The following is a 27,225-nucleotide window of genomic DNA, read 5'->3' as shown; positions in this document are numbered from 1 at the left end:
ACAGCTTCCTTCTAGTTTCATGAGAGAATTTCTTTGAATTTCAGTAAACACCATAGGTCTCTATAGGCTATTCAATGGGTATAGGACTTGGGAATCCTTCATCTGTTTTGTATACCTTTATTGAGTCCACAAATACGGAAAACTTTTGATGGGCCAGGCACTGTGCTGTGTATTGGAGAGAAAAGCTCTGAGAAATTCCGACATCACCCCTGCCTTCATGAGGTGTACAGCCTAGTGAGGAAAGAGAACATGAAACAAGCATTTACTGCAAGTGTGACAAGATGTATTAAATGATGCATGGCTGGTATGACTGCAGGTAGACAGTATGTGCAGATTTTTAAATAGACTTAAAAGATGAGACACACAACCTTTGGTCAGCCTTTCCCACCAGGCTCCTGTCTTCCCAAAGCTGGAAAAAAAACAAATTATTTGTTTATCCTCTTTATCCAAAAGTGCCTTTAAAAACAAGAGTATGGTTTTGGAATCATGGAATTCTAGAAGGTGGGGCCTTGGTGACCATTGGCTATCTTTACTCTCAGTGGAAAACTCACTTGTGTTATCACTGTCGCGATCTGTGCTTCTCTGGGGCCCACCCACTATGAGTAGGGGTGAAAGAGGAGGGTCTGTTCCTGGGCAAATCCTCTTTGAGAAAAGATAGGGGTTCATATTGCTCCATCAGCAGACTGGAGAGGACTTGAGGAAGGGGGAACTCTTTCAGCTGGAATTTCTGATGAGGTGAAAGAAACTCAGACTGGTAGAAGCAAAAGGAAGCAATTTACTGGTTCAAGAAACAAAAAAGTCTGGGACTTGACCTGCAGCTTGAAGGATTACTAGACCCAGATTCTTGAGCAATATTCTTAGAGATCCAGACCTTTGACTTGTCATCGTTTTCCTTTGTGTGGGTTTCATTGTCCACCAGACTCTTTTTGTGTGAGATAATGCTATTACAAGGCAGCTCTGGCCTTAAACGGCTCATAGAAACCATGATCTCAGAAAACCACACACACACACAAACAGAAATCATGCTTCCTCCACTACTTCGAAAATGGTTAGTTGATAGTCATAAGCTGTAAGGTTTCTAAGTGGCTGCAAGGGGGAAACAAACAGCAATGGCGGTTGACCACAGAATCTGCAAAGTCTAAAGTTCCTTCAAGATAGAAATTACAGCCATGTGCTGCTTAACGAAGGGGATGCGGTCTGAGAAATGTGTCGTTAGGGGATTTTGTCATCGTGTGACTATCATAGGTGCACGTATACAAACCTAGGTTGTCTCGCCTACTGCCCACCTAGGCTGCATGGCCTGGCCTAGTGCTCCTGGGCTACAAACCTGTATGGTATGTGACTGTACTGAATACTGTAGGCAATTAGAACACAATGGTGAGTATTGGCCTATCTAGACATATCTAAATACAGAAGAGGTACAGTGAAATACGGTATAAAAGATTTTAATGAGGTTATAATCTTATGGGACCCCTGTCACATACGTGATGTGTCGTTGACTGCAATGTCATGAGGTACATGACTGACTATACTTTCATTCCCTTGAGTAGCGCTTCTTATTTCATTTTTATAATATGTGTCAGAAGTAGGAGGTTTGGTGGTTCCCTTTAGTGTGACCAACCACAAATGCTTTAATTGTTTTGAAATTAACTGCCCAGTCTTCTAACAAGCCAGTGGCTGTATTGTGCTCAGGGGAAACGATACAAGTAGGGTCCTTTTTATCTTCTTTGAAACTTAAAAGTAGCCATTCCTACTTCCCTAGGGTTATTTATTTTGAAACTTACCCGATTTGCTAGGAATTTGGGTATCTCAGATATCGGATCTAATAATCTATAAGAATGTATGTGGTCCCTTGTCCAATGCTCTCAGACATGAGGCTGGAATTGGAAGAATGAGCAAAGCACCCTTGGAGACAGGTCCTGTGCTTAAGATGACTTAGGACTCCGCCAAGTTGTTATTTGAAGCAGGGGAGCTTTAATATCCTCCAGACGAGGGCAGGACAAGGTCTTGGTATTGAGGGATGTATGTCTTAGACGCATGACCCTTCTCATTAAGTACTTGCTTTTTTACTAACTAGAAGCCACTGGTTGGTTCAGTTTTTAGCAGTTTGGATCTGGTCCTTTTGTGATTCAGCAGCCGTGCACATAGTTTCATGCATGTAAAGTTCAGGCCCAATAATTGTGTGGTAGAGTATGTTGGTTAAAAGTGTGGGCTCCGGAGTCCAATGTGCAGGGCTCAAAATGTGGCTCCACCCCTTGCTAGCTCTGTATCTCTGCTTCCTTCTCTGCAAAATGGGGACAGTAATTGTACTCTGTGGGACTGTTGTGAACACAGATAAATAAAAAGCACTTATAACAGTTCCTGGCACACAACAGTTTATTTATGATTCCCCAGGCCCACGCTGACATCTTGGGAACAAATGCACTCTGCAATATAGATTTTTAGGTCCTTTGCTTTGAATGGGATTATACAAATGCACAGTATTTGTTATAACTACAAGTACCTACTTGGTTCCGTTTGTTGTAATAGTCCACTGACTTTTCCCATATATAACTTCCTAATTCAATCCTCAGTGGTTCCCAATGGCCATATAATTCAACTACCTGTTCAAACTACGGCTTATTCATGATAAATAAAAACAACGTGACTGAAAGCAGCCTGCATGGTTATATTAAAGACGGTGTCATTTGTGAGGGCGTCCCAGTATCGTGGGGTCACATGGTATTTATCTCATCGAATGACACTGCAGCTTGGGTTCCAGTCTCTGCAGACTCGGGAAAGCACTGAGCACTACACTTAAGTGCCGACGTTTGTTTCTCATTCTTGTGAGTATCCTTGCATGGCTTGATTTTTCTTAGGCCAATTGTGCTGGATCTGAATTTCTAAATGTAAGGACTAGAAGCAAGAAAGCAGCAGAGGTAGAGGGGCTTTTTTGGTTTAAGTATCCCTTCTACCTGTAATCTTTAGTAAGAAGGACTGGCTTTCTTCAGGTTATTCTTCATGAAATGATAACAAATCCAAGTAGCTTTCATAAATTTGTTAGAAGACTAGCAAAAATTTTTTTTTTTTTTAAAGTAGGGTCCTTCTTATTGAATTCTAAGATGGAAATAGCTCATTAAACTATCCCTATCTCAGGCTGGCTTTGAGTGCTAGCCCCTTGAGGTGAGGTTGTATGACATCTGAAGTGGGACCTCGGATACTGTACCCTCAGGTTAGGCTCCTGGTTGCTCTCGAAGGTGAGAACTTCTTTCTCTCCATTTGTCTGTGGTGCCGCCCACTGAACTTTTGTTCTCTGGTTCTCTGGCTTGACAGGTAGTTTGCAATTTCAATTCTGATTTTTTCCCTCAACCCCATTATTTCCCAATCCATGCTTAACATTTTAAAACAGTGCTCTCTCCTTTCATCGTCTTTGGGGATTTATAGAGGTGACATTGATATTATTTATGAAAAATAGGTTATGTTATGACTTTCCTGAACAAAAGGTGAGTTAGTACGGAGTTAGGTGTATAAAATGTAGGGTCTCCTGTAAGTTGAGCATGAGCAGCAGACTACCTTCCTGTCACAATGGCAAAGCACACCAAGCTTGTAAAAGAAGAAAAATGGAAGCTTTGTCAGCATGGTACCAAAAACCTGGTGACAGGACAAGGGCATGGAGAAGAGTGTTCTCAGAAGACTGGAAGTCATGACACACCTGCCAGGAAATAGCATCAGCTGAAAAGTAGCTGCCCTTCCTTCGAAAACTTGCCCACATCTAAACACCTTGGCTGACCACTTGTTGGCACACTAGATACAGACAGCTCAAAACATGGTTGGAGAGGACTTTGATTTCAGGCCAGTAAGCACATCAGAGATATATCTTAGCAGGACTCAGAAAGCTCAGGTTTCTGTTTCAAAGTTTCTGGTTGAGATAGCCTAGAGGCTGAAGAAATAACTTCTTGTCATAGGAAACTATGAGCAAGTTTCAATGAGTGGGACAAAAATTTGAAGTAGGCTAACAGTAAGCTGTTTTTCTACAGAAACAGAGACTACCCGATCAGAAGTACTTATGTGAAGTTGCTATCTATAGGTACCTTGGCTGTCTTGTTCTGGAATTGGAAAGCCATGTGAGAGGATTTGAATTATTATGTTTATGTTTTGGTCTTAATTTGGCATGATTCTTGCTGTGGGATGAACCTTTGTTCCAGAGCCTAAAAACATGACAGACTCTGAGAATGTTAATTCAAAGTAAAAGGGACAGAAACATGACAGAATCTGAGAATGTTAATTCCAAGTAAAAGTATCTTTAATAGAGTTAACTTTGGTTGGAAATGGTAATTAATAGAGGAAAGGAATCGACATAGAGATACAGTAGAAATAGGGCCCAAGAAATTTCAGGAACTGAAAATTTGGTTAAGTAATTTTTTTCCCCCCACCAACAGTACAGAAAAAACTCCTGAAAATAGCTTGTAGTTTCCTCTGGCCTTAATTCTTGGAAAAGGAGGAAAAGGGTATTAATGGAAAATTTACGCTCACTCAGGTAGCCTGTATTCAGTTGATAGAAATAAAAGAATGGTTATAATCACCCTGAAGTTTCTCTCTGGAATAATGAAAGTATTTTCCTGAATAAGAATAAATAAGAGGCCTTTTAAAGACAGCAAACAGGTACAACAGTTGGTAATCCGTTCCTGTCTTTCCCCATATTATACAGTCTCATCAGGAATGGACCGATTCCATAAAGACCCGTAGCAAAGCTGACCTGTGCCAGGCCCTGGGCTTGGAGCTATGTCACCAGCTGTCAATCAGACAAACATGGGCCCTGCCTTTATGAAGCCTATATGTAGTGGGAAAGAGAGACAGATGCTAGACAAATAATTACAAATGTGATGACAGGTATCTAAGGGAAATTACAGGGCTTCCTCGGAGCATGAAGCATGGGAGCAAGGCCCAAAGAAATGACCTTTAGGTTAAAACCTGAGAAATGAGAAGAAAACCTTAGAAAGACTGATACACAAATTCACATTTGCCTAGAGAGGTGCCATCTCTTCCCCAAGGCCACCACTAGCTCACCGCGTGCCTTTGTGTGAAGTAGAAAAGGCCTTGCCGCTGGGTCTTGGGGAGAGGACCAAGGGCTGTACAGCGCCCCCTGCTGGCCCTTTGATGTGGTGTCTGTGTGGGGCCCAAATGGTACACGACACAGCGGTCCTCCTCCACAGGACAGGATTTTATGTTATTAAATACAACACTAAACCGCACTGATTATCTTACTGGTACTTAGCTGATAGATAAAATATGTTAAAATTATTCACATTTCAAAAAGATTTCAGACCATTCAAGTGTAAGGTCTGGTTGAAGGTCATTGAATGCTTAGCAGGAAAAAAAAAAGAATGTTCTAATTTCCTGAAATGACCCTAGAATTGAGAGATGTGCTGATGGGACTCAGAAAAAGACATTCCCTGGGTCAGTTCTCTTTCAGAGGAGCCACTCTACTCTCAACAAAGCGCATGGATTGATGTTCAGTATAACAAAAGTATGCCTTAAAAGTGAGCCAGAGCAAAATGGCTAGGTGTACATCCCATTAACCCTGGAGACAAGTCTAATTAGAACTCCACCTCACCAAAGAGCAGGGATGGGCTGGAATGAGATTATGAGAAAGTGCCGGGGATGCTGGGTTGTGGGTTAATTAAGTGACTGTGGGTTCATTAGGTCTGCTGTACCCAGCAATCCTGTCCCAGAGTGAAGCCTGCCACATCCATGGACCTCTCAGCACACCTGCTGTCCACGGACAGCGTCCTTATTCCATGGCGACCAGAGGAGTCGTAGCCGGTTTTTGTTCTAAGAACAAACAGACTATGGACTTGGTAGGGTTGCTAAAGAGACTTTTACCTTTGGCTGAAACAAAAATACTGGAAGATGGAACTAACCAAGACCAAACCCCAATAGCTTTGTAACATCCAGTTGAGTTCACACCATTCTCTTGAGTTTACACCGTTCCATAGGTTATACCCAAGAATAATTCCAGAGGCAGGAGAAAGGATATAGATGGGCTAGGATCCTGACAACTATCGCTGATACCATGTCTGGGAATGACACTGATAGTCATTACTCTCCCATGAGGACTGAATGCTGACCTCAAGGTGGCCAACCCAGAAGTGAGATTCAGTTTGTAGGTTATACGCACGAAACTGGACAGACGGGCCACGGTAGGACCTGGTGAAGGCTTAAGAGGACCCTCTCACCAACACCTTCCCCATCACGGAGCCACAGATTTTTATGCCCACGTCATGGACAAGGATGCAGAAGCACAGAGGCGTTAGTGGCTTTCCACAGAACCAAAGCTGGTCCAGGGTTCTCTCCACTACATCAGCCTGTCGTTCTTGCTGTTAGAAAACCTCTCAGAGCATAAGAAATGAACAGCCTTGTTCAGGGCTGGCAGGGCCGAGGGAGTGATACCAGATTATTACGGTGATCCATAATCCATGGTCTTTAGAACTGTTGGCCAAAAAGAGAAGCCAAGAGCCCGCAGGACCTCAAGATGCCAAGAGCAAAAATCTTCCACTAGCTGAGGAGGATGGATAAGCAGAGTGACAATACAAAGAAACACCAGGGCATTTTCCGGAGAAAGTTGGTTTCATTTTGTCTTAAGACCTTAATAGCTGCTCTGAAGACAGAGTAGGAAGTAGGATTCAGGGTCAAGGTACACGAGGCCAGGCTCACGGGTGGTAGAGCGAGCGAGGGGCCTGCTCTCCTCCCACCAACTCTGCACAGCTTTACACAGTGTGGACATGAGCCAGCATGGGGTTTTCCCGCCACTGAGGCAGACAGGCCAGGCTATCAGCCACTTCCTTCTGGACAGGCCAGCCCCAGGCCTCAAAGAAAGGAACTAGATTCTTCTGCACTTTTTCGGAAAACTTCTTCACCCACAGATTCATCTTGCCAGCGTTGTCTTTGGGGGTGTCACGGAGCGTCTGATACTCAGCAAAGAGCTGGGTGAATGGCTCCCACCCAAAGGCCTCCTGGAGCTGGGAAGAGAAGGAAGGGGCAAAATGAAGTGTCGGGATTGTGAAAGCAACTGCAACATGCACGTTACAAATATTTCATTTACGGTGATTTCTGCCCCTTGATCATTCATTAGCTTCACTCTTATTATTTGCCCCTGTCGCCTACCTGACCCCTGTACATCAATATAATTGTATTGGCTCATTCCACTTCTTGGCCACAAAACTTATACCCCCTGACTCTTGTAGGGGACTTCCTGGGAACCTAATGTCTGAAGAGAGGTAAACACTCCATAAATGACACTTATTGATATTATCTTTAATTTAAAAAATTATATCCCTAGGTCCTAAGTGTTTTCCTATGCATCAGACAGGTTTGAGCCTGAGTGACTTGAGAACCCCTCACTTTGTACAATTTGGGATGACATCAGAAGAGGGCAATAGATCTGAATTTTGACAGGTGACTTAACAGACAAGATATTCAAGCACATTTCAGCCACAGGAGGAAACACAGGGAGGCAAAGAGGCCTGGAACAGCAAGATGTGCTCATAGCGGGAAGCAGTTTGGTATCCAGGAGGGTAATTATGGAGCTGTGGAAACTGGGAGCTGGAGCTGGGTGTGCTGGTGGAAGTCTGATGACAAAGGGCCTTCCACACCCTGCTAAGCAGCCTTGGCTTTATTCTGCATGGAAAGGAGAGCACTTTGAAGGTGTTAAATGCGGAATATGAAGGTTGTTTTGGAAGTGGAATGGAAAATGGGTTGTAGGGGTCGAGACAAGATGCTGGAACAATTGAGGAGTCTTCTGGAATTGACAAGGAAGAGCAATGAGGACCTGAGCTGTGAGGTGGGAATAACAGCAGACGATGTGATGGGGAGCAGACCTCTCGCAGGTAGAGGAAGCAGGTGTCTGCCTGTCCTGCGGCTGAGGCTCAGTCTCCGAGGTTGATAGGTGTCTCCATAGCTTTTGCAAAATGATATTCATGGCTCCCCGGTGAGTGGGTAGGTGGGGAAGGGCAGAATTAGGGCTGTAACTTCCACTGTAGTGGCAACCTACCATCTAAGGTGTGTTTCCTTGTAGACCTTCGAACTGGCTTTGTAAGAATACAGAGTTGATGCAATGCAAAGTTATGTCATTGACATTCACTCTTTAGAACAAGAAAGGGGAAGACAATACAAAAGGCTGGGGCTCCTCATTTGCTCTTCATTTTAGGTTCCGGGTCCATCCTTTACATGTAATTTTGGACAGGCTGCTTCAACTCCTTAACTTAGTATGTGTCCCCTGGGAAAAGCAGGCCACCCAACTGCTATCTGTAGTGCTAGATGCACAGCTTAGGAGGTCTGATACGGAGAACGGCGTTCACTACTCCAAAACGTGAAACTTCAAAGCAGGATTGGGGGAGGAGACGGGGACTTGGGTTTATTTCACAGGCAGTCGACCTGGCTCAGGGCTTTCTCCCACTGGATTGGTTGGTTGTTTATTTGTTCTGAAAACATTTTGGGTTCAAGTGGGGTGATAGGCATCTGAGAATCTGACTGACAGGTTGATCTCCTACCTTCTTGTCATGCAGTTGTTCCATAGACCATGGGAACATCACCATGGGAACATCTAACTCATAACTTCTGCTCTTGACCGATATACTGATATGCTGTATTTCCTTCTCTTTTTTTCATAACGCTTTTCATTTCCTCTTACTTATCATCATAAAATCACAGGAGGCAAGTGGAACAGGCATCCTTCTCTCCATCTTAGAGATGTATAACCTGAGAAGCACCACCGGGAAGCCTAGTCTCTCGTATCCAGGGGAGGTAGTGGGCCCAGACTGGTGGGGGTGGTGCAGGAGTTGGAGAACCCCTGGGATCCAGGATGCTACATGATGGACGGGTCTCGTGGACCCCACCTCCATGAGTTTCAGCTCCATACCTGTAGATATGTTTCCAGAGCTGTCCACACGGTCCAGTTACACAGGGGGGCTCCCTTCCCTAGGTGCTTCTTGATCCTCTTCTCTCGTTTTGGTGGGCTCAGAGCAGGGTGGGCCTTGGCCCTGGGAATGCCAAGGACTGTCTCATGCACGTAGACTGACCAGAGGTTGCAAGTGGCTTCAGTGGTGTGTGGGGGGAACTCCCAGCCATGCCTCTGCTGGTTGTGGCCCAGCTCGTGGATGGGTCCCCACAGACCACTGCTTCTCATGCTGCTCTCATTGATGAGCTCCTGCACCGACTCCAGATGGCACATGATGGGGTACCCTGAGTGCATCCAGCCTGGGAAGCCAAAAGGAAGAGATGAGGCATGGCGGGGGGAGGGGGGAGGCCCAAACCCATCTCCCTTCGTTCCTCTCCACGGTGTAGCTTTTCCTCACCATCCCGGCTGCCCCCAGTAATTCCAGAATCTCTGTGCTGACTGGAAAGTCAATGGCTTTTCTGACTTGGTCAGAAACTGAAGAGTCCTTACATCCCTTCCCAGCCTCGCACTGGTTATGCCCTCCTCATCACTCTGGCCCTGGAGAATAAGAATACACTTTACACAGCCATTCTCGTTGTAATTCAGTGCTGTGTGTGTGTGTGTGTGTGTGTGTTTCCTATGCATGTTATTCTGTGACATTACATCCTGTGTCCGAATCGGAGATCCTCGAGGCTAGAACAGTAGGACCCCTTCTTCTCCAATGTCAATTGCTGTTGTCCAGATTCATACTCTTTTAACAGAGAGAATCTTGTCCTTTTTTTAAAAAATAAGAAAACTGAGGTCCAGAGGAATTTTCTCCATGTCGCAATCAGGTTTCCTTATTTTTCTTTGGGTGTTCTCTTTCCTCTAGACCATTCAAGACTTATCATAAACCTCTTTACTCCCTCTTTTAATTGCCAACTACTCTGACTTATGTTCGAAGGAAGTATTTCTATGTTAGCCTCTCTTGAAACAACCCTTATGGTCATCTGTGAACTCCTAGTACCATTTTCCCTGAGATTGTTCTACCAACTCGGTGAAAGCTCACCTTGTAGAAGGAAATGATTTGCCTCTTCACATATAAACATCTTTGCATCCCCATCAAGGTCCAAGGTTCTTATGGCTTTTTACCTTTACTGGTAAAATGACGCCTTACACATATTGGACATTAACAAAAGGCAAAATAATAAATCAATGGTGTTCACTGACTAAGGGGCCCTTCCCTACAGCACCCACCAGCTGAAATCTGCACATCAGCAACGATCCTCTCGGGACGGAGGAATGGGAAAGGCTGGGCCGCCAGCCGTGCTATCGCCTGCATCATCTCGTCCCAGAGCCGGAGCACGGGCTCGGGGTCCCCCAGGGCCCGCAGGTTCGTGGTTGGCACCGTCAGGATGATGTTGTCTGTGGCCAGCTCTCCCCAGGGAGCTGGGCTCTCCTGGATACGTCTCTTCCACTCCTCCAGGGATGTCTTCCCTGGGAATGAATAGCACAGACGCTGTCACCCACTTCCCCAACTTTCTCTTGAGCTGAAACATGCAACTTGAACTCCAGGAGGAGGACCCTGAAATAATGAACTGTTATCATGTGGGTCTCCAGGCTAGGAAGCGAAGGACAGGCTTCCAGACCCTTCCTCTGGTTCTTCCCTGAAGTCTCTGGGGACACAGCATGTTCCATGTCTCCTGCCTCCACTCTCACCTCGAGCACTTCCCCCTCCTGTCCACCCATCCTTCTCTCTCTCCACCTTAGCAACCAACCCCTAACTACCATGGCGTCCTCAGTGTTTCCTCTTCCCCAACATTCAGTCCACTTACCCAGCTTGTAGTACGGGGCAGGCACAGCCCTCTGGATGGTGATGGGCATGGGGCCCAGTTTGCTGCCCTTGGGCACGATGACGTAGAGAAGGCCACCCCAGAGACAGGAGACCGACCGTTTGGTCCTGTCCATACAGCACTGGTGAGTCACCACAGGGGCTCGACACAGCTTGCTGGCCTTGCTCAAGTCATCGGTGTGACAGCCAACCTGGACCTGGAGGGGTGATTCCACCATGTGTTGGAGGAACTAGGTCCCTGTGGGGTGTGTGTGAGGTTGAGTGCGGTGCTGTGTAGCTGGCGCGTATTACAAAAACTCCAGCTTCCTCTTTCTGTGAGCTCTACATGGACATCTATGAACCTGTAGCACTGCAAAGGTCACATGGACTGAAAGGCACATAGAATCATTTTCCCAGGGACTAGAACAGCACCTGAGGCTGATACTGATGGGGGTCCCCTGGCTTCTCCTGGCAGACCCTAAGCAGTTGGGTGAGTCCCATGCTGGGTTTGGCCTGGGGGGGATACTGTGTGCCCTTCCTGCACAGACAGGGGGCCCATCCGAAGGCAGTAGGATCTGGCCCGAGGGGAGGACTCAGTCTCTCTGCCCCCTTTGCCCAGGGCTCCCCTCTTGGTCACATGGTCTGAATGCTGTGTTCTCTGGTGTCCTGGATTTGATTTTCTTAGGCTTAATGCAAGCGAGCTCCTGAGAGGAGGCTGACACAAGAGACTCTAAGTGTGGAAGGAAGCGACCCTCAGAATTGAGGCAGGAGGAATTTGAATTCCGCACGTAGGGCCTATTTTTGGGAGTGATCGGGTTAAGTATACCCTTCACATGGGAGGGTAAAGAGGTAACCAGAAAGGTGGGGTGCGACGGGGAAAACTGGTGAGGTTGGGAATATGCAGGGGGCAGTCCCTTTCCTCACACCTGGCCTCTCTCTACATCCCTGGCAGGAGGCAAAAATCCCCATGCGTGGAAATCTGCAGGCCTAGGGCTCAGTGCTGGAGCTGCTCACAGAGCTGTGGCATCATCATCATCACTCCCTCAGGCACCCCCTGAAGTTTAGTGGCTTCATCTGTGAAATCTGTAAAATGGGCCAGTACTCTCTTCCTGTGCCCCTGGTAACAGTGCTGTGGGCGGGATGAGTGAAGCCACCCAAGGCTTTGGGATATGGGCAGTGGGTCTTCTGGCCTTACCTTCAGGCCAGCACAGGCTGCAGGTTCAGACAGCGAGACTTCTGCATTTTGTCCGTTCAGGAGGTAGAGTCCGGTGCTCACCCAGGACTCGCCGTGGCCTGACAAAAGCCATCGGAGAGTCTGAGTTCTCCCCGCACCTGGAGCCTCACAGCCCCCCCCCGCCCCCAGAGATGCAGCCCCTCCTAAATCCTGAGCAGAACCCCAACCCATCTTCCAGGAAGTACCTGCTAGAGAATGGAGCTGGCCTGCCTGAGCTTCAGCACCTGCGTTGGCCCGGAAGCCCACTCACTCCACCTTCCCCAGCTCCCGCAGTGCTCCAGACACTTCCCCTCACTCCATACCTGGGTTGCTTCCATCCACCTCCACAGTGACAGTGAATTCTGAGTGGCAGGTCCCGGTTCCCGGCCCCTGTGCCAGCTGAGAGCAGTCGGTCCCAGAGTGTGCCAGCTCCGTGGCCAAGCAGAGCATTGCGGCCTCACAGGAGTCACTGGCCAACGGGTTTTCCCGGCTCACGGCTGGGAGGCTTGACAAGCGCAGCATCTTCCTCAGGAGCCGGTGCAAGGATATGTAAGCGGGGACTCCCTCTGCAGGAATCTGCAGGAAAGCGGCACTGTCCACTCCCAGTTTTGCTAGCCAGCCCTTTTCCAAGTTCCTGTCCCTCCGAGTCAGGACACCTTGGAATTCAGACAGTGCCTTGCGGAAGTGGTAGCTCCGCATCTGGGGAGTGGGGACCGGGAAACAGCCTGGCTCAAGAGTCCTAGGGAGGATGCTGAGGCCAAAGCAGTTGAGGATGATGTTACCAGGGAAACCAGCCAACGCGGAGCGGCCTGGGTTCTGGGAGGCCCACCACCAGGCCTGGCCCCCGATCAGCAAGCCCCCTCCCTCGGCCACAAACTCCTGCAGGTGCTTAGCTTCCTTGTCACTGTAAGCCACACAGCAGTAGACACCCAGGCCATCCGTCAGTTGGGGTACCAGACTGCACGCTAGGCCATGCTCTGACAGTAGGGCACGCAGGTTTTTTAGACTTGGGTTCACCCCAATTTTGTCCATCTGGCCTCTGGCCAGCCAGCGCACAGCATTGAGCAAAAAGGGCCCCATCTTGGGAGCACAGAGCATGCCCTCGTGGGCAGCCAGGACCACGCGGCCCCGGCCATAGCGGGCGGCGGCCAGAAAGCAGCCGAGGGAGGCATCTAACCCCAGAGGGAAGGCCAGCGCCCCGTGAACCAGCAGCTGTGAGGGGATTCCTCCGGTCTTGATGTCCAGCTCTGAGATCCCTTCCAGGAGTTGATGCTGGTCCTGCCTGAGGTCCTCCCCACACCTGGGAAGTGACATGGGGAATAAAGGGGTGACAGTCGGTTAATGAACCACTGGAATGAGCTTATTGAGTAGAGAAATCTGTGCGTGGGTACAAAGATTATACAGTTCATGCCAATCTCATTTTTACTAGTAACATTTAAGAGTTTAGTGCATAATACCATTTATTTTATTGCGTCTAAGACATAATTTCTCACCTTTTCACCATTGATGGCATATCATTGTTTGTGCTTTGTCGTCCTTGTAGAGGCTAATTGACTTCTTTTACATGAGGCGTTTGGTGCTTAATTTGTTTTCTTCACTCTGAAATCCCCTTTTTCATCTCATTCTGTCTCTCGTTTTATTTAACACGTATTTTTAGAAAGTTCTTTTGTAGCTTGAAGCAGTCTCAGAAAATCTGCTTCTGTTCATTGGGTCACCTTTTTCTTCCAGACGTGACTGATTCTGTTGTCTTTTCATACTAAATGCCTGTCTCATATTGCCCTTTTAAACTTATTATAGTGTTTGTATTTATTAATAGTTATTATGTGGATTTTTTTCACAATTGGCATGGGCATATCTTTTGCATGTTCTGATATAGGGTGGGTGAATTCTCTGTAGTGTTTTTTCTAAGCCACCCAGGACCAGTTTGTTTCTACACACACACACCATATCCATCTTCTCAAATTATACTGAGGTCTGTATATTGTTTCTTTCCCCTTTCTTATCACCTGAGATTCGTTGCACTAAGTAAAGGGCAAAGACTGGCTGGGGCCTACTGTCCTTGGTGGGGGCTGGTCCCTCCACTCTTTGGGGACCTAAAACTAAGCCTATTCTACTCAACCAGAGATAGAATGCACTTAAGGGGTTCAACCCACCACTATGCTTGGAAGAGGGTACACGCAGCACCCCTTTCTGCCTTCACCAAATCCTGAAGTAGCTCTGCTGCTGTAACACTTGAGGGTTGTTTTTTGCTTAAATGTCCACTCACCCAATTTGCTCATTCTTCTACAACATGAGAAGGCATCAATGATCATTCTTGGATGTGTGGTTTCAGGTTTTTTTCTTTCAGTGTGCGTCTGGGATGGGGGTGGCGTCAGCAGATGCTGCAGCACACACCAGTCACCTGTCTCGCCCTCTGGTCAGTGCTGGCAATTTCAGCATCAGCATCAAAACCTGCCAGTTCAGCTGCTTGCTTATTATGTTTCATTCATGGGGTCAGATTTGGTGGAGAGGGTGATTCCAGGATCTAGCCTCATTTCACACAATCTTTAACTGGAAACTGGAATCCGTTGGATATGAAAACGGAATGGTGCTGCTTACCAGCTGGGAGTCCTCAGATAAAGACCTTGCACTCTGGGGTTGTGGTGAGGAGCGAATGAGATAACGTCATCTTCATGAGATGCATAAACATAAGCAACTAAGACGTACTTACTTTTACATGAGCAGCTTTTAATAGGTTCTAGGCTTTGTAGGTGTAAGGATGTTGAGCTATTGATCTCAGATTAACCGTTTCCCCAGACTCTTCTACCCTGTTTCCCCCTAAATAAGACCTAGCTGGACAATCAGCTCTAATGAATCTTTTGGAGGAAAAATTAAGACCTAGTATTATATAACATTACATTACACTATATTATTATTATATAAGACCCAGTCTTATATTATAGTAAAATAAGACTGGTTCTTATATTAATTTTTGCTCCAAAAGACACATTAGAGCTGATTGTCCGGCTAGCTCTTATTTTCGGGGAAACACTGTATGGTTTTAAAGCTGCCGGTGACTTGGGATCTGATTTTGCATATAAAAGTAACTGATTGTAAACCAGGTGTGCAATCAGCTCTTGCCCTTGGGGATAGCTTGAGCCAGAGGAGTTGGGGTTTTTAGAGCCGGCCCCTCCCCTGAGCAAACCAAGCAACTCCCTGAATGAAGTCCAGAGTCTTCAGCAGAAATCTGAAGTTAGCAAACCTGCTAGGTCAGTCCAGAAGGTCTTGACAAAGACTTGTTGGCAGGAAAGTTCACTGAAAACCTCCGAGGGGACTTTCCAGTGAAGGAGGCAGGAATCTGGGCGGAGGGCCTGGGCTCCACATAAGGGCCTTCTTAGACTTGAGAGTTGATTGGGTCAGTGAGACTAGAAGCCCCTGAGACTCAGCAACCCCAGCAGTATATTCCATAAACTGAAGCTGTCTGTAGTGTCAGCACTAGTACACTAGGCCACCCTTTCTCTTGTTATGGTTTCGGATGAGTAGTCATTCATCTATTTATTCATTGATTTCTATAATCTACAAATATCTGTTGCTCTCTTGCACACGCCAGGCACTGAGAAGAAAGCAGCATACATGACAGGCCAAGATCTCTGCATTCATGGAGTTTTACCTTCTGCTTGGCAAGACAGGCACTCACAAGTGCACAGGGGGATATTTACAGCTGTGATCACTGATGTTTAGGGAATAAATGGAGAAACTGGAAGGTTAGTCCTAGTTTCGGTAGGGTCATTGGGTAGGATTCCCCAGAAGGACACATTACTCACCTGACCTGGAGTGGGATCTTAGGGACCTTCTTTGACACCTTGAACCGGCCTTTGTCCCCATAGGTGTCGGTGAAGTACACTCCGGCCACACTGGTCACCTGGTTCCCAGGGAACCTGGACAGCACCTTGTCATGACCGTGCTGACTGGCCCAATACCAGGCCTGGCCTCCAATGAGCAAGCCCCCTCCACATTTCACAAACTGGATCAGCTCCGCAGTCAGGGTGTCTGTGTAGGCATTGATGCAGTAAACCCCCACGCGGTCTCCTGGTTCTGGCTGAATATGTGCCTCAACCCCGAAGCCCTGCAGGATGCATACTAGTGGCGCCAGGGAGGGGTGCACGCCAACGGGAGCCTCACGTGAAGGACAGAGCCAGGCCACCGCATTGCGAAGAAATGGAGCGAAGCTGGTATCCAGCAGATAGCCCTCATGGGACAGCACCACCAGGCGGCCTCGGCCATAGGAGGACGCAGCAATGAGGACCTGGCCCATGTCATTCACCATCACTGGAAAGGAGGCCTCTCCAATAAGAAGGAGTTCACAGGGGATGGGGTCTTTGGGGACATGCCAGCTTGTCACTCCGTTCATAAGGGCCTCGAAAGCAGCAGCGGGAGTTGTTGCCATGGTCAGTTGGCTGCTGCAGAGAAAAGCAAAGACTCAGCGTGGTCAGAACAGATGAAGGGATGCGTGAACACACAAACAACTAACCGCATTCAGATGAAAACAATTTGATGGGTCCCCACTATGTGCCAAGCACAGAAAGGAACATGGCAGACACAGTCCCTGCCTTTATGAATCTAGTGTTTTAGAAGGGGAAGGACAATAAATTAACAGGTAGACAAACGGATAAAATGCAGCAGTGAGTAACTGTTACGATGAAAATAAAACACAGTGACACCTTGTTCCGGGCCAGGTACACAGAAAGCACTGAGAACACTGGAGCGTTTGTCCCTTTGCTGCCCTTTCCACCTTCCTCAAGTGACAAGGTCTGTGGAGTAGATGCCAGGTATCAGTGCCACTGCCCCTCGGCCCACCTCTGACTTTGGTGGCTACCTGAAGGGCTTTCTGGAATCTCCAGAAGGTCCAGGAGGGACGGAGCTCCAGCTGCCCACAGTGGGCAAACCTCAGCCACGTGGTCTCCCTTCACTGCCTTTCCTTCCTTCCTTGTCTCCTCCTCGCTTCCGCACTCTGGCGTTCTGCACTTTCTTCCTAAGTGAACTACCTGCACTCAAGTCCTTCTACCAGGTTTGCTTTGGGGAAGAAGAATCTAAACTAGGATACCAGAGCCCAAGGCTGCCTTTGAGGCCTTCCGCCCTCTCTGTTTCCATATGCAGTCGGCCACTTCATTTCTTCCTCTTCCTTCACCGCATCTCCAAACGTCAGTCCCTTTCGTGTCCATTCTGGTTTTACTTCCCAGGGAGTGGTCTCATCTACGGTGTTTTCCAATCTGTCCTATTCACAGTTCTCTCTACTGACAGCCCTCCAATTTCATCCACTGCCCATCAGGCAAAAGCTGAGTGACTCACTCTGGATTTTAAAGCCTCCAGGATCTGGGCTTTCCATTGTTTTCTAGACTTTTTCCACGAAATCTCTAGTTGGAGTGGCATCCCCAAGCATGACCTGTATTTCCTGTAGAATTCTAGAGTCCAGCTCTTTTTTTTTTTTTTTTTTTCAAATTCCCCTCCCAGCTCCCACCTCTTTCTCAGTATTGCTCTCAGGTCAGTGAATTCACAAACGACAGCCCATCCCCAGCTGGAGCCTGGAGTGTGTGGGTGTGTGATCTCCGCTTTGGGGTCCGGAGTGAGAAAGACAGGAGAGAGGTCAGGCAGCTGAAGGTCACGTTCCTGCTAACATCTCTGAGAGGACAAGGGAAGTCTTTCACTAATTTGGACCTCCCTGGTTTTACAGGAAAAACAAACACAAAACCCAGGAGATGAGCAATGTCCTCGGGACGCCGACCCCATCTCCCTATATCTCAGTGCGCATGTGCGCACACCCGCATCTTCGTCAAATTCTTGACTCACACATTCAAAAAGGCAAGAGGAAAGCGTTTTGAGACAAATAGTAAATAGCGAAACAAAATGAAACAAAAACCCGGCCTACGAAAAGAGACACCCCGATTGAGTGGACGTTCTCGGGCACCCGTCTGGCACCTCCGGGCACACAATTTGCCGGGTGCTTGGCCCACCCACTACGCGCTGGGATAGAAAACTCACGCTCAGGTGGTCCGGGACGGCAGCGCTGGCTCCGGAGCTGGGAGCTTAGGCAAGGGCGTGGCGGGGGCCGGGCGGGCCTGAGGGGCGGGACGAGGGGAGGGGAGGGGAGGGGAGGGCCTTGTGTCCCGGAGCCACCTACCTACCGTCCCGCCCAGGCAGGCCGCACCTTGGGCGGCACCCCAGACTCTCAGGGCGCCTGCGGGATGCGTGTCCGGCTCCATCCTCCCCGTCCCCCTCCCCCCCCACCCCCGCCCCACCGCGTGGTCCCTCGACCTGCAGGGATCCGGACCGAAACCGGCTCTCCCAGACCCTCCTAGGGGTCCTGGGGTTCGAGAGGGAGCCCTGCAAAGTTGCTGTCACACTGGGTACGGAAAGCAGACACCAAGTCTCTAGCAAACCAGATTCGGGACAAACAGTCTCCCAGCAACAACGTAACCCACAGCCGAGGGTCTGCTTGGGTCCCGACTGGAATTGGGCTCCCACCCCTCCAGGCCTGGGGTGCGGTGTCACCGCCTCCCAGAGACCCTACGTTGAGGGCCTGCCCTCTGGTGGTCAGCACCCACAGTGCATCCCGTGCCGGGGGACATTTGTTCCAATCCAGGGTACTCACCCGAGAGAACTGGGTCTGGGTGATAGAAATCATGCCCAGTGATATTCCTGCTGGGAAGGAAACGTACCTGTTACGGACACATCCATGCATGGCTTCCGAAACTACAGCTAAAGCTATAGAGTGTCTGCTGCTGGAAGTTCTACCTAAGAAAGGTGGGAAGGTGAAAATCAAGGTGGAAGAGTACTAGGTGTGCCGCGAATCTGATTTTGCACAGCAGTTATGCTGTTTTCACTTTGATGGAGTCTTGTTTTGTTTTTAGGGGAGAGAGAGGATACAAGTCAGGGTAGGCAGGTGAGTGTTATGACGAGGGTGATTATGGAGACTGGGGCTTTAGATCTCTTTTTTTCTAAGCACCCCCCTTTGGGGCTACCACTGATTATACATGTAAATCATCTCACTGTTTATGAAGTTATCGGATGTGCCTATTTTAAAAAAAATAAGGTTCGTGACTGTCTCTTCATAAGCATTATTTAAAAGCAGCAGTTACTCTCATCAACAGCCTCCTTGAGTTCTGTTAGGTTGGTGCAAAAGTAATTTCAGTTTAAAAGGCTAATAATTGCAAAAACTGCAATTACTTTTGCACCAACCTAATAAAATGTAGCTGACTCTTCACTCATATTCTCTCTTCTGTCTGGGGGCTTGTCAAGACCTAGTCTCCTCACCAGAACTTGAGCCCATTCTCTTTGTAAAACAGGTAGCATCTCCTCCAGGGTCTTGCTGTCCAGTTCCCTCTCCTTTTTATGTTTCCATTTTTTATCCTCTCCTGATATCTTTCCTGGACTTACGTTGGGTAAACTCCCTTCGTTGCTTCTCTATATAGAACATGTCATTTCTTCCCCTGGTTCACCCTCTTCTTTGCCAGGAATGAGGTTCAAATCTCAGCATGCAGCTTCTGCTTGGACCACTTCGTCTCCTTCCAAGGTCACCAGTGGACTCCCTCCCAAGTCCAGATTATGTCCTTACCTCCTTGACTCCCACGCACGCTTGGCAGTGCGGGCGGATTCATCCTTTTCACTCTGTCTCTTAAACTAACATAATGCTATATATTATTACTCTATCTTTGTAACATTACCAAAATATACTTTCAGTCTTTTAAAGCAGTGTTATTTATGTATTTACTGAGAGTGGGGGCAACCAGGAATGAAATGCAGATTCTTAATGCATGGTGAAATGTTTCTTGTTATGGGCTGAATTGTGTCGCCGTCTCCCTCAAATTCATCTGTTGACGTCCCACTCCTCAGTACCTCAGAATGTAATTTTACTTGGAGAGAAGGTATTTAAAGAGGTGATTAAATAAGTGAGGCTCCTGAGGTAGGTCCTAAATCCGATATGACTGGGGCCCCTATAAGAAGAGACACCAGGGAGCTCCGCACACAGATCGAAAAGCATGTGAGGACAGAGCAAGAAGGTGACTGTCAGCCAGCTAAGGAGAGAGGCCTCAGGGAAACTAAATCCTACTGGCACCTTGACCTTGAACTTCTAGGCTCCAGACTGTGAGAAAGTAAATTTCTATTACTGAAGACAAAGACAAATCAAAATTACCTAATCAATATTTAACTGCTCACTTATTGATAGTTTGAATTTAAGATGCATTATACAGTGTAACTTTTCAACCATTAACAGAAATGAAGTAGATTTGCAAGTACTAATCTGGAAATGCTTGAAAGTTGGATGTTTAAAATGTATTGGTTAGTGTGCGTAATATTTTGTTAATATAGAAAAAGGTTTTATACAGATACACAGCCTGTGTGTGTGTGTGTGTGTGTGTGTGTGTGTGTGTGTGTGTAAATGCATAGACAATGTCTTGAGAAGGATTTTAGAACTTGATAACCATGGTTACCTCTGATAAGTGATCACAGATTTTTGGGGGAATGGAGAGCAGCATTTTTCCTTTGCATCTTGTGTTCTTAACATGTATTATTTGTACTATTAAGAACAAAGAAAACTATAAACGCTTATGGGAAGAAAGTCACATACACTTTGAGCTACTGGAGAGTTAGAAGACCTTAGAGAATTTGTCATGGTTACCTGTTTGTGACACTGGGGAGAAGTTGATAGTATTGCTAGTTAAAATGACCCAAATTTGGACCAAGCTGCCACAATACTAAGAGGCAGCACATTCAAAGCTCTAGCATAAAGTCCATCGACGGGAAGTCCTGTGTCCAGACCTCCAAGACCTGTGCTATCCATGCCTCAATCAGTCCTTACCACTGAAATATCACTAATCCCTACTATGTACCTCTTGAAAACCTCGTGTCCCCTCTCTCCGTCTCCACACCCTGACCTATGTCAAACCACAGGTATCTCTCCTATTGCCATGGCCCCTAACTGAATGCCCTTCCCCTCCTCCCATACCATTTCTAGTCTACTCTTAACACGGCAGTTAGTGTTCATTCTAAAGTTCAAGTTGGGTCATGACAGCTTCCTGCATAAAAGCACGTCATGGCTTCCTACCTGCCTTAGACTATTGACCTAGATAGACAGCCCCTGCCATGGTCTGACCCCTGCTTAGTTCCCCAGCCTCATTGAACGTTGTGGGTCTTCTTTTCTCCCAGTACTCTATCGCCATGGTTTTCCTTTAAGTTTCCTCAATGTGCAACACTCACTCCTAAAGTGAAATTTCCTTCTCGGAGATAAAAACTCTTTGTTTTTTTTAATCTTAGCTCAGTCACCTCTTCCCTAGAAAAGACTTTCCTAATCTCCAGACTCTACCAAAGCCTCTTCCTGACTACACCAAATGCCTCTGCTTCTTTGTTCTTATCCAGGTTATAATTTTATATTTATTCGTATGATCATTTGGCTAATGTTGGTCTCTCTCACAGGCTCTCATGCCGTGACTATAGAGTCTCTCCATTTTTGCCCCCCATTGGGTCCTCACTGCCTGGTTTCCTTCTGGCATGTCATAGGCTTTAGTTTCTTAATAAATATATAAATGCAGATTGAATAAAATGAGTAAGTGTATAGTGAATGTTCCAGAAATGTGTGTTGAATTTGTGAGTAAATAACTTAGTCTTTGGAACACTGGTGGGAACCTGTTTGGCAAAGGACCAAATGGAATCAGATTTCAGAAAGAAAGAGCAAGGAGAAACCTACCAAGGGAGACAATTTGGATACGACGTATGAGGATTTCAAATAGTCAGGATGGCAGCCCAATGGGAGGTGAGGTCAGCTGAGTTCTTAGGTCTCATACCAGGAAAGTTGACATTCAGGAAGCGAAGCGGGAGACAGACATTGAGGGAGTGGGTCAGGAAAATTGCATGTCCAATGCTGAGCTCAGGGTGTCTTGTGTGTGTCTGTGCTCTTCGATTTCAAGCACTACATCAATCTCCCTCTTCATGGTGAAGCACTGCTATTGTTGTAAAGACTCCTGAGAATATTTTGGTGTTGATCTAATAGAAGAAGGGACTTCAAACAAAGGTGAAATTTCCAGGGTTAGAAAATAGACGCTAGTTCACCATCACCAAGGTAACTGCCATTTGGGAGCAGGCTGAAGAATGGAAACAGAGAAACATAGGGCATAGCATAAAGGTCTGTTTAAAACCTGGAAATGAAAGGTGGTGACCAGCGTGGGTTCTGACTGAAGGTCATTGGGCATGCGAAGGTGCCCCAGACCTTTTATCCCACCTAGGAGAAAACAAAGTACTCCCTGAAAAGTCACTCTTCTCACTGGGCATATCTTCTGTGAGGCACCCTGGGAGATGGAGATGGTGCTATGGCCAATAAGTTTAGACAGGAGAGCAGATGTGAAACAACGATAATATCAGGTCGATTTATGTAGGTGCCAAAATTGGCTGCAAATTAAGTGCAAGGGAACAGAAAGGAAGAAGCAATGATTTCTAATCAAGGTATCGGAGAAGAACTTAGAAGGTGACACTAAAACTTAGCTTGGAAAAAACAGATATGATCTTTGTGGGCAGAGAAGCGTGGAGGGGGCATTACAAAGTAAGGCTATGTCATAGTCACAGCGTGCAGATGTGACAGTGACAAGCTGGATTTAAGAAACAAAACGTTCATTGTGATTGACACTTATTAACAGGACCCGTAGAGTGCGAGCTCTGAAGAGACCTTGGGCCGGGTTTTGAGGAACTTTGGCTGATACACTGAGTGAGGAGTCTGGGTTGTGGTCTGTAGTCTGCAGGAAGGTTCTTAAGAAATGCCATGTAGGAAGCACTGAAGTCACCTCCTCAACTCTATGCCCTACCTGACCCGCCTCCGATGGTCCTTTCTAACCAAACCCCAACTCTGTTCGGATAATCCAGCTTTCCCTTATCAGAATCAGGGGGAAACGAAGCCATTTCCAATTCCAAGGCTAGATATGAATTGGCTTAAGCCAAGCATGCTAATGCATGCCCTTTGCCCTGCAATGACTGGTGCTTTCTGGGTCATATTTCGTAAAGATACATAAACACTGTGGTACTTAATCATCCAGCCTTCGCAAGAGGCATACACAAATCAGAATTGTCATTGTTACCAGTGGGACATCAGTCCATTTTTGTCAAATAGAGGACAATCCCTTCAGAAAGTCTCACTAAGCCAAATGCAGGGATTACTTCATACATATGCTTTCTAGTTATAGGCTAGTGCAAAGAGTCACTGGCCTCCTGCTTCAATTATTTTTAGATATGAGTTAAACTGACATGCCCCAATATATTCTTTCCTTGAAGGGCCTCAAGAATCTGGAAAGGATTAGCCACACTCTAATTTAAGAAGAGAGATGGGTGAACCCACCTGTGTGCATTTACTGGCATGAGTCACTGGGGAGGTTGACTAAGATGATCCAAAACAGGTGTCTACAGCTGTTTTAAGAATAAGTATGGCAGGGGCCGTGAAAATGGTCCGCTCAGATCTCCAACTGCAGGAAGCGGGTGTGTGATTGACAGGAGGCCCCAGTTGGTGCCTCTGGAATCCCTGGCACCAGGGCCATGCTGCCCAGAGGCTTCTCCTGGCCAGTGATTAAGTGTGGCCGGGATGCTAAGCTAGACCCATTCCTGGGGGACACAGGACTCTTCCGATGGGTCACTTTGGCTTAAGGATTCCCCAGTGGCCTTGACAAAACTTTCTGAGAACTGCACTGCAGTGCAAGCCTTTCTTCCTTCTTTTGCTCTCTCCTTCCCAAGGCTTAAACCTATATCACAGTCTGATGGCTCTCCCAGCACACTTGATCTCACTTTGGCTTCTGCCTCTGGAAGGACCAGGCTAACACAAGTACTGCTATAATTATATCTCCTCACATTAACACGCTCAAGTGTGTTTATTGAAATTGTGGTGTGGGGGGAGTAAAGAGCCAAATCATTAACTGGGGAATATTTATGAAAGACTCACCCACTACGTTTATCATCCTCTAGCATGTGTATGGTAACCTTTATTCAAATTATAGCGTACTCTATCTCTACGGGCAAGTTCCTGCCCGCCTGTTTATTTAAAGCAATGAAGCTGGTGTTTGCTGCGTCTCTTGACAGTTGGCCAGCCCTAATTCAGAGTAATAGAAGCTGTCACAGTCTCCTTTGGCATATTTGTGGCATTAGCCTGGGCCTGTATTTTCTTTCTGGGTCATAAGTGTGCGGAACATATGTGGTAGGAGCCAGGGTTCCAATTACAGAGGCTTTCTTGGAACGCATCACTGCCACTCTAGAGGTATCCATGCTGAAACTCTCTTCCTCTCGTGAGGAACAAGGGAGGGGTCTTCTTCTACTTCTAAACTTCCCCCACCCACAGGTTAGCCATTATTTATTGTTTTCGTGCAAATGTAAACAATTCTTTCCAAATTGATGTATTCTAAAGTTCCTGTGATATTAAGGTCTTCCTTCTCAAGGCTTTCCATTCTGTATCGTGAATTGTGATCCAAAGTGTCTTGTCATTTTAACTGAGGTCAGATAATCACCATTCAGCGTGGGGTGAGGAGAAGAGGTTATGGAATGAGAAGCCAAGAATCACTGAGTCTAAATGTCCCACTGCTCTCCACACATATGTTCTCATGGACATCAATATGTGAGACTAAACCTTTCAGTGCTATGCAAATTTATTCAGTTTCCAGATCAGTTTTCTCCATATGAATTTGGTTCCAATTCTACTGCTTATTGGGCCCATCAGGCCATTAACAGGGGATCAGAACTTAGTATATAAAATAAGAATTATGTCTCCAGTCAATACCTTTGGCAGAGAGCCCGGCAACCCCTGAGATAAGCTCCTCTTTCTTCTTAGAGAAATGTCAGAGGGGAGAAGCTGCAAAATTTACTGTGAAGTGTGTCTTGACTTGGAAGTTTGAGGACAGATATTCAAAACTGGTGAGTTTCCTTTAGGTCAATGGCTCCTATCAGACTGTTAAGGTCAGAAATCTGTGATCCAGACTTACATCTGAGAAAGTAGCAGCTATCACAGGACCGAAACTCGTGTCTGTCTTGCTGCTCTCAAGACATTCAGTATAATTTTCCCTTTTTGGCTTGAATTATCTGCATGGTTTGTTCCATCTCTTTCAAGAATCTGCTCAAATATCATCTTGTCAGAGAGGCTTTCCTGGACCTCATTACATAAAACAGCAAGCATATCCATGTGTAGTCCCCTACCCATCCTTACTTAGTTTTTGTATTCCTTCGTAGTACTTATCATACCTGAAATGTTTATTTGTTCATTTTCTATGTTCCAACTGGAACATAAGCACATTGAGGGCAAGAGCTTTATTACGTTTATCTTGTATTTCCAGACCCTGTAACAATAACTAGGATAGTCAGTAGGTGTTCAAGTAACGTTTGTTGAATGAATTTTTAGGTGACCACACAGACAGCAAGAACAAAAGGAGAAACTATGTAAAAAAATAAAACACACACAAAAAAACACTGGAGTTGCCTCTCCTATCTCTGTTTACCTTGATGGAGGGTGAGGAAGGAGTTTCTGGTCTTTTCTAGGTCCCTGGCTCCTGTTTAAAGCACAGACACTTCACAGAAATGGGAGTAGACCTAGGGATAGCCTGCTATATTCACGTGGGTCGTGGACTACAGGTTGTGTTGAGAGGGGGGGAGGGTCTTCTCTCTACGTCTGTGGGGCCTTGTCTAGACCCCTTGACTTGCTTTCATATTGTACATTTGATCATTTTGCTTTCCCCCCTCCCACCCTTTCAGCGCTATCTCAGATTTCAAATTATACTAAATAATTTTGGCAATCCGTGAAAGTGAATTTTATGTGAAAATTTAGGTAGTTTGCGCAAAGAAATGTTTAGTACCAGTATGTACATATTTCTTGAATAATTATATGAGTTCCTCTATAGTGCAGATGAACCAGAAGGAACTTTTTAATAGCCATCTGGTGCACATATTTATATTAATATAATCTGTGGCTCCTGACATTCATTTCTAGTAAGTGCATGGCTTGTTTATAATTTAGTCATTCATTTATTCTGTTTATTTCTCATATAATGAACACCTGTAAAAGCAACCATCCAACATGACACTAGAACATTGGCAATAACTTAAACTGCTTCTCTCCTATTGAAGAAATGCTTTTTTTTTTTTTAAGTAGCATTTAAATGCTCAAGAATACAAATGCGGTAAGTAGCATTTCTATAGCTCTCTTGAGTTAGATGTGGAATTGTCTGTGTGAACGTGTAGTTAGAAGATCTCTGAAAAGTTGTGGCTCACTCCCACCCCTTCTCTACCACCCTTGGAAGACTGGCTCCAATGTTGTGTGTCAAAGAAAGAAGTCCGTTTCAAAGTGAAGGCAGGTAGGGGTCCAAAAGCTTTGAAGGAGAACAGCACACAGCAGTGAAGTAGTCTTGAAAGAAGGGTGTGTTATTTTTGTCAGCAAAAATTGTCAACATCTAAGGCCAGATCTGGTTAGCTATTGGCCTGTTAAGTATATACCTTAGGCGAGGTTGTGACATCAGGTGGAGACATTAATTTAGGGATGGAAGTGTATCAGAGATTAATCTTAGGAGGAGATGGGAAGGATTTCCAATAAATGCAGCTGTTGAAGATTCGCTGTAAGGCCAATACGCATTAGAGAGCTCCAGTTGGCCTTGGGAATTACACAATAGAAGAAAGTAAACGAATGGAGAAGGAAAGAACCACCACGGAATAGCAAGATACAAGAAACTTGGGAGCCTGAAATTTCCACTAATTAGTTGACTGTTTCCCCCAAATACAGGGGGGAAAATCATAATCTGTTCAGGCAAAGTGGCAAAAAACATACCAAGGAGAATGACAGATGGACAGAAATCCTTTGAACCGGGTCTCCTAGGACTAATACTTATTATCAAATGGGTTGGAGGGCAGGAAAGCTTACGGCCCCATATGGTCTTGAAATACTTCCTGGAATGGGGACAACTATTCTGTGCCTTTTGGGGAAAGAACACTAGTTGACAGTCTTCACGCAACACCTTATTGTGCATTCATTCATCCCACAAATATTGAAAACTTACTAGACCATAAGCTCAATCATCAGACACATGGTGAGATCAGGGGCCGGCTTTGTTTTTCTGTGGAACACCTACAGAAACAAGGTGAAGTGTGTTTAAATCATTGGAGGATCTTAAGTGTGGCTAGAACTAGAGAGTGTGGGGAAATATGATGACTCTGGACATGTCAGATAGAGCCAAACAGTTGAGGGCCTTATAAGCTATGTTAAGGATTTTGGTTGGACTGTATCGGAGTCAATATGGAGCCACTGAA

The 27,225-nt window shown here is 46.3% G+C and overlaps 1 protein-coding gene across 1 annotated transcript; it reads right to left on the bottom strand.

Moving 5' to 3' along the window:
• Positions 1-4,268: 4,268 nt before the first annotated feature.
• TCAF2 (TRPM8 channel associated factor 2) lies at positions 4,269-18,037 on the bottom strand. The gene is made up of 8 exons (XM_019715364.2): positions 17,956-18,037; positions 15,741-16,376; positions 12,261-13,237; positions 11,920-12,017; positions 10,729-10,942; positions 10,151-10,390; positions 8,897-9,234; positions 4,269-6,998 (listed from the first exon to the last, which is right to left on the bottom strand). Exons 2-8 carry the CDS (start codon positions 16,361-16,363, stop codon positions 6,747-6,749), a joined length of 2,742 nt encoding a protein of 913 aa, XP_019570923.2. The 5' UTR covers positions 16,364-16,376; positions 17,956-18,037; the 3' UTR covers positions 4,269-6,746.
• Between the last annotated feature and the right edge of the window lie 9,188 nt (positions 18,038-27,225).

This window comes from Rhinolophus sinicus, linkage group LG11, assembly GCF_036562045.2.
Source record: "Rhinolophus sinicus isolate RSC01 linkage group LG11, ASM3656204v1, whole genome shotgun sequence".
Taxonomy (NCBI): Eukaryota; Metazoa; Chordata; class Mammalia; order Chiroptera; family Rhinolophidae; genus Rhinolophus; species Rhinolophus sinicus.
The sequence above is the reverse complement of the archived record's forward strand: the minus strand, read 5'-3'. Positions and strand labels throughout refer to the sequence as shown.

What these genes read in the sequence shown, in the direction of transcription:
- TCAF2 (XM_019715364.2), bottom strand. Translation starts at nt 16,363, where the DNA reads ATGGCAACAACTCCCGCTGCTGCTTTCGAGGCCCTTATGAACGGAGTG. An exon ending in AAGATCCCACTCCAGGTCAG is followed by an intron (nt 13,238 to 15,740) that starts GTGAGTAATGTG and finishes GTCACTTCCCAG; the next exon opens with GTGTGGGGAGGACCTCAGGC. An exon ending in CTCTGGAAACATATCTACAG is followed by an intron (nt 6,999 to 8,896) that starts GTATGGAGCTGA and finishes TTCTCTTCCCAG; the next exon opens with CTCCAGGAGGCCTTTGGGTG.